The sequence below is a fragment of the Elephas maximus genome, chromosome 3 (genome assembly GCF_024166365.1).
Source record: "Elephas maximus indicus isolate mEleMax1 chromosome 3, mEleMax1 primary haplotype, whole genome shotgun sequence".
Classification (NCBI taxonomy): Eukaryota; Metazoa; Chordata; class Mammalia; order Proboscidea; family Elephantidae; genus Elephas; species Elephas maximus.
Window position 1 is genome coordinate 210,453,463 of NC_064821.1, and position 15,984 is coordinate 210,469,446.

The following is a 15,984-nucleotide window of genomic DNA, read 5'->3' on the forward strand; positions in this document are numbered from 1 at the left end:
GGCTATGCAGATGTAGGATGTTATTCTTTTATGTTTATATCTCAGGGGATGAATTTACCTATTATTCCTGTTTGATGGGATTTTATGTATGGTAGGATGATGGATGATCAATTTTGTGGAAACACGATAACGGCAAGTAAGAATTTTTTTACCAGTAGTTTTATCAGGACAGTTGTTGGGGAATATTAACAATTCCACCCACCTACCTTCAGGAGAATGATCCCTCATAAGGCAAACATTTTGAACTCAACTACTAACCTAAAGGTTAGTGGTTTGAACCATGGGAGAAAGGCCTGGTGACCTTCAGGAGTGCCTTTCCAAGTCACAAAAGGGGCTTCATCCCATCTGGCATGAACAGCATACCTATAAAGTTGTAAGAGTGGGAATTTGGCATCTGTGTTTTACAGAGGAGACAGCTGAGTCTCAAGGAGTTTGTGCAAATGACTTAACAGGTGAAACAGCAGAGGCAGGACTCAACCCAGACCTTCTGAGTCCAAGCCCTTCATCCCACCAACTAAAACCAGGATGTTTTTGGTGGCAGAGAGGCAATATGGGTATTTCGAGTAGAACATAGTAGAGAAAGTAACCCATAACTCTCAGGAAGCAGCTAAGGAAGACCATCTAAGAGCAACTGTCAACTCTAAAACCTTATGACATCTATCTGCAAGCCATGACATTAAATATTTATATAAATAAATATAAATTTATATTATATAGTACAGAAGACACGTATTAGGCAAAGTGAATTTGAAATTGAAATGCAAAGGATGAAAGTAATATAAATGGTGTCACCAAAAATTACCGGGCTGAGGCTCATGATGAGTGCCATCATATAGGGTGTAGTTCTGAGAAGGCTTTTTATATGGAAAGAACATAGATTTAGAGTTTTAAGCCCTAAGGTTAAGTCCTAGCTCTGCCACTGGCCATGTCACCTAGAGTAAATCTCATAATCTTTTTGTGTTTTACTTCTTTTCATATGTAATATGGGGATAACAACCTTTTTTACAGGGTTGTAGTGAAAATTAAACAAGGTACCTAAGAGAGCTTCACAAGCTATAAGGTACTATAGGAGTGTTAAGCAGCAGTTCGGATAATAGGAGTTGTTTTAAAATGGGTAAAAAAAAAGACTCGGACCACACATTAACACTATTCAAATACTTTAGGATTTGTTATATTGAAGTGGTAAAGTGCCTGGGTGGTGCAAATGGTTTGTTCTTAGCTACTAACCAAGTGGTTGGCAGTTCAAATCCACCCAGGGTACCATGAAAGAAAGGCCTGATGATCTACTTCCATAATATTACAACCCTGTAGAGCACAGCTCTACTCTGAAGCACATGGGATCGCCATGAGTTGGAATTGACTCGATGGCAACGGGTCCAGTTTAGTTATGTTGAGGTGGTAGTTGTATTCTACCTGTTCAGAGAAAAGAACTGGGGCCAATGTATGGAAGTAATGGCACAGAGGATTTCAGTTAAATCTAAGAAAGAACTTTACAAAATGTAAAACAGCCCGGTGCAGAATTCAGTGAGCCCCTGCCCAGGAAGTTTCCAAACACAACACCTGTTGGAAACGTGGAAAGGGGGATTTCTGCATTAGGAGGGAGGCTACTTTTCATTATTTCTAAATAATCCAAGATCTATGATGAATAATTTCTGGCAAATGGGGCAATTTTAGGTTTATAACACGCTGTTTTTGTTTCTTCATAGGGATACTATAAAGAAATCATGCCCATGAACAGGACTCAAGCAGAACGCAAAAGCTCCTGGCCTCTGTGCCTCTGACTATCAAGTGATGAGCTAGCCTTTGCTTGGTACAAACCCAAGGGCATGTAGCAGGAAACAGAGTTCTCTGTCTCCATCACAGACTGTGCCTCCTACGTGACAGCAGCAAAATCCTAATACTGAAAATTACCCCACCATCCACCCAGTTGCTCAGACCAAATATGCTAGAATTGTCTTTTCTCTTACAACCCACACCACATTAAATTCATCAGCAAATCTGGTTAATGCTAGCATCAAAGAGACTTCTCCACCCCTTCATTATCAACACCCTGGTTCAAGCCTCCACCACCTCTCATCTTACTGGTTTTCCAATTCAGAGTCTTGATCCACAACAGTCTGTTCTCCATAAACAACCAGAGTGATCCTTTACGTTATAAATTAGATCCCATCACTCTGCTCTCAACCCTCCAATGACTTTCCTTAACATTTAGAATAAAATCCACATTCCTTTCCAAGACCTTCAAGGTCCTACCTGATCTGGCCCCTGGCTATCTCTCCAATTTCTTTTTCTACCAGTTTCCCTCTTGCTCACTGCACTCAGCTACACTGGCCTCAGATAGACCAAACGATGTTTTGTCTTAGGGCTTTGCACTTGCGATTCCTCTGCTTGGCGTGTTCCATCTTAGATGCCCACGTGGCTTGTTGCCTCACCACTTATCAAACAACCACCCCTCCTCCATCATCTCTACCCCCTTATCTTGGTTAATTTTTTTCCTAGCACTTACTACATGACTTTTTATTTATTTACTTTTTTTTTTATTGTATATTTACCATCCCCCCCCACTAAAATGTAAGCTCCATGAGGGACTTTATTTATCAATATATCCATAGTGCCTAGGGCAGTTTCTGATACATGGTAGACATTCAATAAACACTAGTTTAAAGAATGAATGAATGAATAAAAGTGCAATGCTTCTTCCAAATACTAGAATTTTGGGTGATATACTTGAGGAGATAATTGTGGCAGATTTTTAGGATGGTGGTAATGTCTAATACTCAATTTTAGTTGTAGCTTATACTGTGTGTGCCATAAGGTAATCTCTCTCCATTACTCCCAAACTTTCAGTAAAATTTGTCCACACACAGCAATTTGTGGAGGTGGTGCCCTGAGGGAAATAAAGGTACTTTATTATAAAGGTACTTTATCAGGAGCCCAAGGAGAGAACATCCACTGTCTGACTCCAGGTAAGAGCTAAGCAACCTGCTATAGTGTAGATGGTCCAAAAGAATAAGCATCTCTCGTGAAAATTCCATCAGGTTTGGAGAGAAGTCTGTACTTCCCACAGAATGTGAGATTGAGGCTTGTGCCATTCTATTTGAGAATTAGAAGAACAGGTGACCACACAGAGATGAAGAACCTTCTGGGTGGAGGACATCTGCATTGCCCTTGTCTCTGAAAATGCACCATCTGGAACTGTGAACAAACGTCTCCAAGTGCAGGGGGAGCTTTGGCAAAAGTGAGAAAATCATCACTGACTTGGTGTTTCCCCACCTTCTAGATGAACTGTAAGGAGTACAACACCCATTTAACTGTCTGCATTTCCAAAGGTGGTTGGTTTCCAGGTGAATCCTAAAGGCCCTTGGCTACCACTAATGGCTATGTCATTTCTAAGTAGGATTTATTTCTGAACCTGAAGACCCTAAAGTTTTGAGGTTCTGATTCAGTTCTCCCAGGATCGCCTCAGTTCTGCCTCTGGATGTTCCAAAACCCTGGGAAATAGAAAAACGGAAAGTAAAAATATGTATCTATGAATAGCTGAATTTTCCTAGGGCTTAACCGCCTAGGGAAATCTTCCACCTGGCTTTGAGGGGCTAGACTTCTCGGTCCAGTTCCCCTCTTCTGATGAGCTATTGGTTCAAATTAGTCACTCTTGCAATGATTGCCCACAGCAGAGCTCTTTTCCTGTTAAGTTGTGGTAAGTCAAACCTACTTCAGAGAATACTAAGTCACCACTCTGGGGGGCTGAGAAAACACGTGGGTTTTGTGTGTTTTTAGTTTCTTGAACAGAGAAAAGAAGAAGAAAACCTCAAACTACTGAACCAGAAACAACCTTTTTACTTATTTATTTATTTTTGTTAATGTTCTGCTTTGGATTTAGAATTTCAGAAAGGAACAATGGCAGATTCCATTTTCAATGAGCACATTCGAAAGTTTCAGATTTTTGAAATTGCTCATGGACCTACTGAGGTGAAGGAAAATAGTTCAAGGTTCCTAAAGGAAATGCTAACATCTCTTTCCTGGAACCAGCATATACGGCACAGTAAGCTACTGTCCTATCTTCAGGGAATCCCAAAGACATCCTAGTATAGCTCAGAGTTAGAAGGATAAAAGTTCCCACTGTACCACAAGTAGCTGATGACATCAGGTCATCTCAGATGCCCAGCCTCATTTCCACTTTCCTGGTGCTTTGGTACCATTATTTAGAAGGGTCCGTTGAAAAAAAAAAAATGTCAGCAATTTTCCTATGTCCCTTGGAACCAGAATACTTAATGTTTGGAGCCAAAAAATGAGGAAAAGAATGAGGAAGATGTGTCCATGAGGACTTAAAATACTGACCAGCAACAAGACGGAGGTGTGAATACTTGTCTGACTTTCTACACATGAGGTGCGTGGTCAGAAACTTGACCATCTAAAGGGGATGGATGAAGAGAAGAGTTTTTGAGGACAGCAGGTGAAAATATTTCAACCTGGAATTTGGTTTTGTTCATTAACTTATTCAACAAACATTTACTGAGTAGCCTGTAAATAAGCTTTAGCTCTGGTTATTATTCAGCACTCTCACGGACCCTGCCCTAACTCCTGGTAATGCCAATGATCAAATATATCTTTTTTTCCCAATATTATGGATTAGGATGCATCATTTATTTTTTCATCTGTAGCCTCAAATTCCCATTGAATGATATTCTCAAAGCTGGACAAATGCTCACGCACATTTGTGAAGCAACACTAATGCAGATTCACTGCTCTATAAAACATGCTCAGGCACTCAAAGCTGAGAAATGTTTGCCTTATAATCAAGGCTATTGAGTCAACAAATATTTCTTGAGCACCTAATATGTGTCAGGCATTGGGATAGGTGCTGGGATTGTAGGCAAAAAAGGTCTTTCTTTTGGAACATTTATTCCAGTGGAAGAAACAGATATATTTTAGGTAGTCAAATAAATAAAATTACCACAAGTTATGATAACTACTAAGACTCAAAGCAATCCTACTTAAGATAATCTGAAGAAATGAACTGTAAACTGTTAAAGCCTCAAAAACTGTTAAAGCCTCAAAAATAAGAAGCCAGCCACATGATGAGGCTGCAGAAGGGCATTCCAGGCAAAGAAAATGAAGCTCTTGTGTGTGGAGACAATGTTCTCAGATGTTTGTCTCTGTAAGGAAAACAAAAAATGCAGTCATAACAGGAGGAAGATGAAGGTTAAAGACAGGGAATTTTGTTTTGGTTTGATTTGGCTTGGTTTTTAATGAAAAGGGCTACTTGAACATGTATATACTGGTGGAAATGATTTCAGAAACAGGGACAACTTGAGGATTCAGAAGAGAGAAGAAATATTTTAAAGGGATAAAGTAGGGGAGAGAGAGTGTGGGAGATATAGTCGCCTTCCTCCCTGTAGCCGAATGGAAGGAAGAGATGATGACATGCTGCAGATGCCGGTGGAATTGAGTCTTTGGTGGTGGAAAGCGAGGTTATAAGGTGGGAGGAGGGGATGTGGTTGGCTTGCAAGAGGGAAAAATACGATATAATTATCATGAAGAGTGAAAAACATGCTTGCTAGGGAAATGAAGAAAAAGTGCCGGGCAGTGTTGAATGTCCATTGAGATCTGTGAGTGGTTCTCAACCAGGGGCGATTTTACACATCCTCTCCCCCAGGAACATTTGTCAAAGTCTGAGACATTTTTGGTTGTCACAACGGGAGGGGAGGATGCGACTGAAATTTAGTTGATGAAAACTAGGGATGCTGCTATACAAATTACAATGCACAGAAAAGCCTCCACAACAAAGAATTATGTAGCCCACAATATCAATAAGAGCAGAGGTTGAGAAACCTAGTGAGTGGCTGAAGAAAAGAGAAAAAGTCATTGTGAGTGAGGGAGCCAGAATATAAGAACTCAGGTGTTTGGACAGATCCCTCAGGGATCAGTGGCTTCTTCTGGAGAATGGAGTGCCTCTCATAGAATGGCTTGTTAATAATGGTGGATACTGTTTACTGATGTCTGACTATAAGTCAGATACTTTATGTGTATATCAGCTCTCTTTTGTCCAAGAAAGGTCAAGAGACCATCCTAGACAATGCATAGTCAGTAAGTAAAAGAACAAGATTAAATCCAGGTTTTTTAGTCCAAAGCCTGTGCCCTTTGCACTATACAATGGCTCTGCCCCTATGAAAGACAAGTTGTCATCAAATCTATGAAAAGTTGCATGAGCTTAACACTGCCAATATTTGTAATGGAAACTATAGGTAGTGGGAAGTTAGGAGGAAAGGAGACACAGAGAGGGGAGAAGGGCCCGGTAAAGATGAAAAATTTGTTTCACAGTTCTTCCCAGCCCATTAAATTCTTCTTAAGGTGGTCTTAAGTCACAACGAGTAAAGAAGCCATGGAGGAAGGAAATAATAAGGGAAAAAAATTCAAATCTTAATGGTTTCTAAAATGTACGTTTATGATATTTATCTTATTCTACAATATAGCTTTTATTATATATATCCTTTTCATTAAAATGCACAAAATGTATATAAATACTGGTTATATTATAACAGCATCAGTAGCTGACAATCAAAAATTAGAGTTGGCTGCCAAGAAGCTTTCAAAATTTACCCACAAACACAACCCATATATTCCTAAAAGGTACTTTACAATATCCAAGTTTTCTAACTTATGTTTCTCTTCTAGTCACACACACACACACACACACACACACACACACACACACACACACCAATTGCACTGGAAATACACGTACTGTGTATGGACCGGACTGTGTCCCAAAAGCTCCCTCTTGATTCTCCATTAGCTTCATCAGGTATCTCAGGCTATGCATTTAGAAGTAAAGATACCGCCAATGGTGCATTGGCTTTTTTCAGTCTCTTTAGCTTATCATGCAAGCCTACTCCTCTTTTTCCATCCCTCATACAATCATGTCACCTCCACATATCTTAAAGACAGCTTTCCTTGAGGTAGTGAGTAGACCCACCCCAAGAGGTGAGTTAAAAAGTGTCCTTTTCAATGTGTCAAAATGTTCTTAGTCACTTGAGTGTCAAACAAGTCTGGTAGCTGCTTTTCACTGTCTCTTCTTCTTCACCTGGCAGCCCAGAATTTTATGTTCCTCAGTCATATTCCTCCTCCTACCTGGATCATGGACCTTGTATGAACCACAAACTGCTGGACTTTGTGGTCTTAAGGTTCTCTTGGTTCATGCCTTCTCACTTCACTTCAAGTGGGCTTATGAAGACCCTCATTCAAGACAGCATTTTCAGTGCCCATAACAAGGAACCATAATGGAGAGTATTCCAAAGTGCTTTTCTTAGAGCTTATATAAGCCGAAAAATGTCTTAGATTCCTCAAAATTGACCAGAGAAAGCTCAGATACATTGACATATAAATTATCAGCAATTGTGAGATTGAACACTGCTCCCAGATAGCTGCTGCGTGCCCACATCTGGCCAGTAGTGCAGTAGTTCATCATCCTTTCCTCCATCAGCACCAGATCCTGGGGATATTTAGAGTTCCTCATGTAGACCTTGTGGTTCAGGGGCTGGTTGTTGCAGGAGTGGCCCCGAAAATACACTTTAGAATACACAAAGTACAGTCCAGTGTCATTGATCACAAGGCCACCCTTCTTATACTTCACTCCAGAGACCAAGGCAATTCCATAGGTGTCTTCCCATTCCAGAGGGATGGACCTTGAGTTGGGATTTCCTGAAATCAAATCAGAGAGGATCTATCATCCAGGAATGCTCACGTATCCAACAAATGAAGCTTCCAAGCCTAAACTGTGGAACGTCCTTGAGTAAACATTTTACCCAAAATGACGTAGCACATATAGACCAGGCTGAGGGGTCAGAATTGGATCCATCACTGAATTCCTTCAGGACCTTTGTCAAATTTCCTCATTACTCTCTGCTTCAATTTTATCATCCACCCGTGGGGACAATAAAATATACCTTTAATCAATCCCAATGAGAAATTATTAAGATGATTTTAGCTGTCTGGAACAAAGATTTTATGATCTCTGCAATTAGCCCCAAAACTTCTAGGCTTTGAGGTCTTTCTATGAGGGGAAAAGCCAAATTCAAGGAATTCTAGAGCCCTAAGGTTTTTTTTTTTTTAAGGATTTAGGGATCATTTGATCCAACTTCCACTGGAGCTAAAACCCCTCTCCATTGTATCCCTAGAGCATTTTGTGCATATTTTAACCATACCTCAATCAGAGTACTGTATCTAATACTGAAATCATCACTTACGGGTCTATCTTTCCCTAACAGATTTCAGGCTCTCTGAAGGCAGGAACCATGTGTTATTCATCTGCATGTGCCAAGACTTGACACACAGCGGGTGCTCACTAAATGCCTGTTAAACTGAACTGGATCATTCCGCAGGCTCTGCCTAAGTAATTCCAGGGACAGTGGCTCACCACTTGCTGTGATATTTACCCATTTTTCTGATAATCGTGGACTTTACATGAGGAGTGCCTACCATATTTCTAGCAAATCTTTTCACTCCACTTCACAATTGCATGCCCAAAGTTCACAGATGCCCAGACTGAGTCTGCTTCTCACTCTTGTTTCTACGAGTGAAGTTCTTCCCAAAAACCAGGGAAGCGTTGACTAAAACAATTCGTTGTTCCCCACCTTCCCAGCTCTCACCTCTTGGACCTGGGCCCCAAATCCTTTAAGAGTCTTTGGAATGACTGAAAAGTGTGAGCTCCACATGGGTGGGGATCGTGTTGTAACTAGAGTTTAGAACAGGACCTTGCCCACACAAGGTGCTCAATCTATGTTTGTGAGATTGATGTGACTACAAAGATGTGACTACTCTTGGGGTCCAAATACTGTCACTAGAAAGTAACAACTCCCTCAGAGCGCAGTAAGGGAATTTTGCTGTTGGTCAATGGCTTTCCCAAGCCCCCCGGCACTGGCTCTGGCTTCCATATACAGACCTGTTAAATGGGCCACTTTCTTCACCTCCCTTTTTTCAGAAGGTAGACTGGGCTGACCTGTATCATAGAAGAATGAAATATGTAAAAATGAGATATCGACTATTATTTTGGCGAGATGCTAAACAGGATATTTAAATAAAAGAGATTTCAAAAAGCATAAATGGCAACAGCCTAACATATACTAATCATGCAATTCCAAACTGTAGAACTCACAGCAGCCTGTATTTCAGAAACAGAGGTAAAAATACACCAAATTAAGGCAGATATAAGTATATATGTATGTTATAATAAAACATAATTAATATGAAGGTTGATTTATAAAGAGCTGTCATATTGGTTACTTCTGATATTTAGGTGATTCAGATACTCACTACGACCCTCTGAGGTAGTAAATGAACAAATAAGCTTAAAAGTTAGGCAACTTGTCAAGAAGGCCCAGCTCTTCAGTGTCAGAGATGGGACTGACACTCACGTCTCCTGACTCCAGATCCCTGGCTCTGGCCATTCTACCTCTGCTGACCTCAGGACGCTGCAGAACAGAGGCTGCAGAATCTGCTAATGCGTCTCCTGGCCGTCAGGCCTTCCCCCGGTGGCGTTCTACAACCTAATTACAATGGTATTCTACAGACTCGGTTATCCCGAAGCACAGCTCTAATCATACTACTGGACCTCAAATACCTTTAGTGGCTCCTCACGGAAAAGGCAATGATGTACGACCTTCCCACCATCACGTGACCTCAGGCTGACTGCACAGCCTTGTTTACTCGTCCACACTGGACACTCCAGGATTCCTTGTCTGACCTGAACGTACTCCAGCTTCCCTGCCTCTGTGCCTTTCTCATGCCATTCCCTCTGTCTGAATGCCTTCCTACACAGGCCTCTGTCAAATTCCTAAAAATCCGACAAGGACCATCTAAAATACCACTTTCTTCAAGAAGCCCTCCCAGGCCCTTCTAATCAAATGTGATCTTTCCCTCCTTGAAGCGTGGGAGCCCTCTGTCTTCACCTTACATCATTCCAAACCACCTTACTCTATGGCAACTCTAGAACTTGCCTTATTCTCCCCCCAAATAAATAACAAGTTCCTTTTCTAGGTGTTGAATCCACCTGAGTACTTAGCCCAGTTTCTAACTCAGGGCGTGTGACCAGTAAATGTTTGCCAAGTTGAATTAAGGAGTTAAAATGACAACAGTCCTCAATACAGACAGTATTTCTCTGACTTCAAATATTTCAACCAAAAAAAAACCCAAACCCAGTGCCGTCGAGTCGATTCCGACTTGACATTTAAGAAAGATTCACAGAAGGTGCCTGGTCCACATCGGGCTTATTGTGATTAGCCTATGAAGCTCACGTGTGGCTTGAGAATGGGCTAACCAACTGAGGATAGTACCTGAGCAGTCACCAGCTCTCTAACCACACAAGACCACCCACCATGCAGGATGTGTTAATGAACAGGAAAGGGAAAGCCAAGTCTCTTCTGTGTTCATATAATACAAGCCTTCACCACAGCTCATCTGGCCTTCAGGCATGTACTGACAGGAAATGGAACAGCGACCACATGGTGCCTATCTTTATATCCCTCAAAGAAACTAAACCAAAAAAACCTAAACCCACTGCTGTTGAGTCAATTCTGACTCATAGTGACCCTATAGGACAGAGTAGAACTGCCCCATAGAGTTTCCAAGAAGTGCCTGGCAGATTTGAACTGCTGACCCTTTGGTTAGCAGCCATAGCACTTAGCCACTACCCCACCAGTGTTTCCTCAAAGGGCTTTATTCTCATCGAAGGTACTCAAAATATCCGCTGGATAAATACTGCTCAGTAAATAACGTGGAAATACATCTTAGACTTTCGTGATGACTGTTTCCTGCCCCAGGATCTTTGCACATGCCATTCTCATCGCTTGAATGATGTCCTCCATTTCCATACGTCACCCCCCAACAACACACACACACATCTTCACTTGGCAAGCTCCTTATCCTTCAGGTATCAGCATAAATAACCCACCCGTAGAAGGGATTTTCCAGACCACTCTACTTTAGACTGCATTTAGTACAATTTGAAACTATGTGATTTGTTTGCATGCTTTTGTATAACCTCCACCCCCCCCACCCCCGCCACCCCATCTCTCTTGTTCTCTGCCATCACCTTAGCACCCAGCACCCAGTCGGGCACATAGGAGGTGTTCCAAGCATATTTGGGAATGTGGAGGGTAAAAAAAAGGAAAATGCAAAAAGAAGCAAAGAAGAAAGTTTAAATAATTTATAATAGTACCTCCCAGAGAAAATCACTGTTAATATGTCAGAGTATAAATGCTGGTAGTTCTTTTCTATAAGTATAAAAATAAGCATAAAGTGTACATATATAGTTAGTCAGTATTAAACTAAACATATTGTTTTGTAACTTGCCTTTTCATCTAAAAATATGCAATAGCAGTCCCTGTGGCATTAAATGTCCTTCTAACATACAGTTTTTAGTTGCTGCATAGTATTCTCTCATCTAAATTCACTATATTTAACTACTCTTCTGTTATAAGGCATGAGGTTTCTTCCTTCTATATAAATCTCCAGGCATGTCTTTGATTATTTTCTCAAGACAAATTCATATTGCGTTGATTTCAAGGTAAGTTAACACTTTTAGGTTATTGATATCTTTTTCCAAACTGTTCTTCAGAAAAATTATAGCAATTTATATTGCCACTGGTTGTCAACTAATGTTGAAGGAAGCCCTTTTCTCTCATCTCTTTGCCAATCTGGGTATTATCCTTTTTTTTTTTTTTAAATCTTTACCAATTTGATGTATGAAAATAGGTATCCCCTATCTCCATTTGAATTTCTTATCCTACTGATAAAGTTACTACCTTGATTTCCATGTGATATTTCACCCATTTCAGGTTGACCTGGGTCAATCTAGAGAAGATACATGTTTCCTGGGGTAGGTAGACCTGAGTCATCTGTTCGTTTGACTTTTCCTCACTAAAATGACTCCACTGAGTAGGTGAGAGATGAGTAATAAGGCGCCTTCTTCACCAGCCCCATTCCACTGGTTTTCAAAGCTACTTCCTTCTAGAAGTCTTCCAAAGTCTTCATTTTTCTAACAAATATTTCCTCTCTGCTTGTGTATGTCTGGACTTTCTAACACTTAGGGGCTCTGACCCAGAACTGGGTTCCAGAGCACCTGCTCCTGCAAGAACTTACAACCGAGGACAGCAAGGTACCTGGGCTGCCTGTAGTAGGCACCCCCTAAGAACCCAAGCACGCTCCACCGAATGGCTGGCCAGCTCTGCCTTCTGTGTTCTGCTCGGTTTCCAGGGATGAGATGTGCCTACTTGCAGAGGCATCCTGCCTTTCCTCTTATTTCTCATTCCATGGCCATCAGAGAGACAGGCTTTTCCTTATCCTATGAGGCACCAGTCCGCATGCTGGAAGGCCCCACAGGTGACGAAGCGTCAAAAGCTTTGTTTCCTCTAGTCTGAGGTCCATGTCAGTGGTCTTGGGAATATCACCTAATCTGTCTGGTATTTTGTTTCTTTTCTGGAAAATGAGCTGGATCAAATAAGCTCTAAGCTCCCTTTCAACTCTAACCAAATCTTATGAGTTCAATGAATCTTAGTTTAAGACAGATTGGGAATATCCTAAAAATCTATCTGTTCAGCACTTCAAAAACTATGGCCTGAAGCTTCATGAGGTCACTGTTCAACAACTTTACCTTCTTCCTGTCCTGAGTCTCATACAAAGGATATGAGCACATGACTGCTTCTAGGTGTGAAGCTGGACTTTCCTTTGAATAGTTGCTAGGCTTCCCTAAACTTTCCAGTCATTCCAGAAGAACCATCCTAATGAAGGTGATTGGCTGTACTGTTATTACAAGCTGAGTTTAGTTTATAAAATATTTTTTTAAAATAGAGTTTGACTCTTGAGTAATCTCTTTTAGAAAGTTTAAAAAGGAAAGAACATTTCCCAGAAACACCTTCTCTGTCTCCACCCCACTCTGTCTCCCTGGGAGTTACAATCACTGCCATGGGCACCGGACTCAGGAGGCCTGAGGAAGGGGACAGGCCTGGAGCCAGCAGTTCAGGAGGCAAAAGTTCAGGGTGTGTGTGTGTCTCCATCCAAGGTCAAGTACAAGTTATTTTGAATTCTGTACAGTACTCAGCTACACTGATTTTGAACAATTAAATTCACTTCATATTTTAAAGTAGCAGAATAAACCGTAATGACCAGAGGTTTGGAATTAGCCGGGCTCCCTCTCGTAGTATATACATGCCCAGGAATGAGAAGGATTGCAAGCCACTGCACCAACATTGTTTAGTGTTGAGGACTATCTTTGAGAATTCAATGTATGTACATAAAAGGACTCACCTATTTGCTTCTCCAGAGATGATGCTACAGGGCTTAGGCGGGTGGACTGGCAAAAGAGAAAAGATATGTAATAAATATGAAGACCTTTAGGCAAAGGAGGCAGGATTGTCAAAAAAAACCAAGCCCTGGAAAGAGAACCCAAATACCTCAGAATCTCTCTGATCTCAGACTTTTGCCAAGCAGTTGTGCCCTTTCTAGCTCAGTTTTGTGATTTGGAATAGTACTAGTATTTTTAAAGGATTTTCAAGGAGATTTAGTTTGGCCATTTGAACTAATCCACTTCTAAGCAAGAATCAATGTTTATTTTATTTTTTGACTCACTAGGTGTTAGGCAGTAAATAGCTAGGCAGACTGATTAGCCAACTGAGAAAGGAATTGTAAATGCTAATCCTATCTTGGCCCTGATCCTTTATAAGACAGAGGAAAAAAAAAATCCCCTCACATGTATGGCTCTCTATTTCTCTGCCTGTAGAATGGAATGAGCGTAATAACCCATTTCCAAGAGAGGAAAAAAAAGATTGAGAAGCACTTGGCAAAGAAAGCAGTGGGCCACAGTGGTCCTCGGCCCCCACTGCACAGAGCTGTCTTGGTGAGCCCAGCACGCAGCCCCCCTCAGGCCAGGCTTACCTCTCTGAGTTCAGCCAGCTCCTTCTGCAGGTGGAAGAGCTGGAACAACCCCAGCCCCAGTCCAACCAGGGCCACCAGAACCATGAAAAACATTACGAGGAGATATAGGCCTGTGTTGGGATTCCGTCTCTTCTTCAGAAGTGATGGTGGGAATGGAGGCAGTGGTGGCCGTGGTGGCAGCGGTGGCGGTGGGGGTGGTGGTGGCCTCATTTGGCCGGGTCTTCCAGGCACAGAGGAAGGGCAGGGGAGAGCAGACCCTGGAGGGGCCAAAGGAGAGCTGGAGCTGCTGTCCACCCAGTAGATTTGGGGATATGGGTAATTCAGTGGCTGCCACATGGCAGCCAGGAACTCAGGGCACCCTCCAGGCAAAGAATTTTACTTCTTCTCGATCCTGTGTAGGCTGAGGTGTCAGAGGAGGGGACTCCTGTTGCTAAGTGCTCAAGAAAAGGGAAGCCGGAGCTCTCTTTATAGAGTTTCCACAGCTAAGGGAAACACTTCTCTCGATCTCTTTCTGTTTCTCAGAGAAACACCCACTCACTTTACGTCTGAAGCTGAGAAGCCTCAAGGAGCTCGGAGCAATTTGCGCCTGAAGTTGAAAGCCTCAAGGAGCTCAGGGTAAACCGCTGTAAGCTTCTACCCACAATTTTCTGACGAAAGCATTCAAAGTCCCAGTTGCTGTTGCTTTGCTACCTGAAAAGGCTGGTAGGTTAGGCTCCTCTTTCTCAGACCTGCTGGAGCAGGTAAGAATCAGGGGCCAGCCTGGTGGGCATAACCTGCTGCCTAACTGCAGAGAGGTTGGCCAGCGGGGCGCTTTCAAGCACTGAGGGGAGAGACCATTGAGTTGTGGCCAGAGGAACCACTTCCACATCTTACCTTTTGCATGAGCTGCCATCCCTTCCCCTAACCCAAATACTGTTTACCCTGACATTGCAAAACACCAGAATTTACAGGAGAAAAAACCCTGCCCCACCCACTATCTAGAGATTAGATCAGAAGTTGCAAACCTGTGGCCCGTAGGCCTTACAGAACCCACAGGCCTGTTTCATTTGTACCTCACAATGTTTTTCTTCTAATTGGCTGTCTACCTTTAAAATCAGGAGATTCCACATCAAAAATACAGGTTTTAATTCTGTCTTGAAACATTAGAAGACTGGGCACACTCAAGACCATCTCTGCAAACCCAGTTGGTGTGAGCTGGGTAGCAGCTGCCCACGTGGACAGAGCCCTGAAGCTCCAGGTCACCCAGGGTCCCCACCCCCGACTATGTGTCACACACCACCACATGTGGGAAATGGCTTCCTGACCACTGTAGGAATTTCTGTTTGCAGCTCCTTTTAGGGTTGCCAGGTAAAACACAGGACACTCAGTTAAATTTGAATTTCAGATAAATAATGAATAATTTTTAGTATAAGTATGCCTCAAATATTGTATGAAACATACTAAAAAAAAGGTTGCTTATTTGAAATTCAAATTTAATTCTTGAACTCACATGTGGCTTTGGTTGTAGTCATTAAAGGCAGTGTCATGGATTGAATTGTGTCTCCCCTAAATATGGGTCAACTTGGCTAAGCCATGATTCCTGGTATTCTGTGCTTATCCTCAATTTTGTGATCTGATGTACTTTTCCTATGTGTTTTAAATCCTAATCTTTGCCTGTAGTTAATGAGGCAAGATTAGTTTAAGTTAAAGAGGATTAGGGTGGGATGTAACACCCTTACTCAGGTTACAGCCCTCAATCCAATAAGGGGAGTTTTCTTGGGGTATGGCCTGCATCATCTTTTATCTTGTAAGAGATAAGAGGTGAGAGAGAGGAGCAGAGAGAGAGGGACCTCCTAACACCAAGAAAGAAGAGCCAAGAGTAGAGCGTGTCCTTTGGACCTGAGGTCCTTGTGCTGAGAAAACTCCTACACCCAGGGGAAGATAAACAGAGAAAGAAATCCCTCTCCCTGAGCTGGTGCTCTGAGTTCGGCCTTCTAGCCTCCTAAACTGTGAGAGAATAAATTTCTGTTTGTTAAAGCAATCCACTTGTGGTATTTCTGTTATAGCAGCACTAGA

The 15,984-nt window shown here is 42.0% G+C and overlaps 1 protein-coding gene across 1 annotated transcript; it reads right to left on the reverse strand.

The window, feature by feature from the left end:
• Window positions 1–6,427: 6,427 nt before the first annotated feature.
• On the reverse strand, window positions 6,428–14,363 carry FASLG (Fas ligand). Its single transcript, XM_049876038.1, has 4 exons — window positions 13,930–14,363; window positions 13,303–13,348; window positions 8,942–8,998; window positions 6,428–7,701 (listed from the first exon to the last, which is right to left on the reverse strand). The coding sequence occupies exons 1-4, from the start codon at window positions 14,263–14,265 to the stop codon at window positions 7,307–7,309; spliced, it is 834 nt and encodes a 277-aa protein (XP_049731995.1). The 5' UTR covers window positions 14,266–14,363; the 3' UTR covers window positions 6,428–7,306.
• Window positions 14,364–15,984: the final 1,621 nt, after the last annotated feature.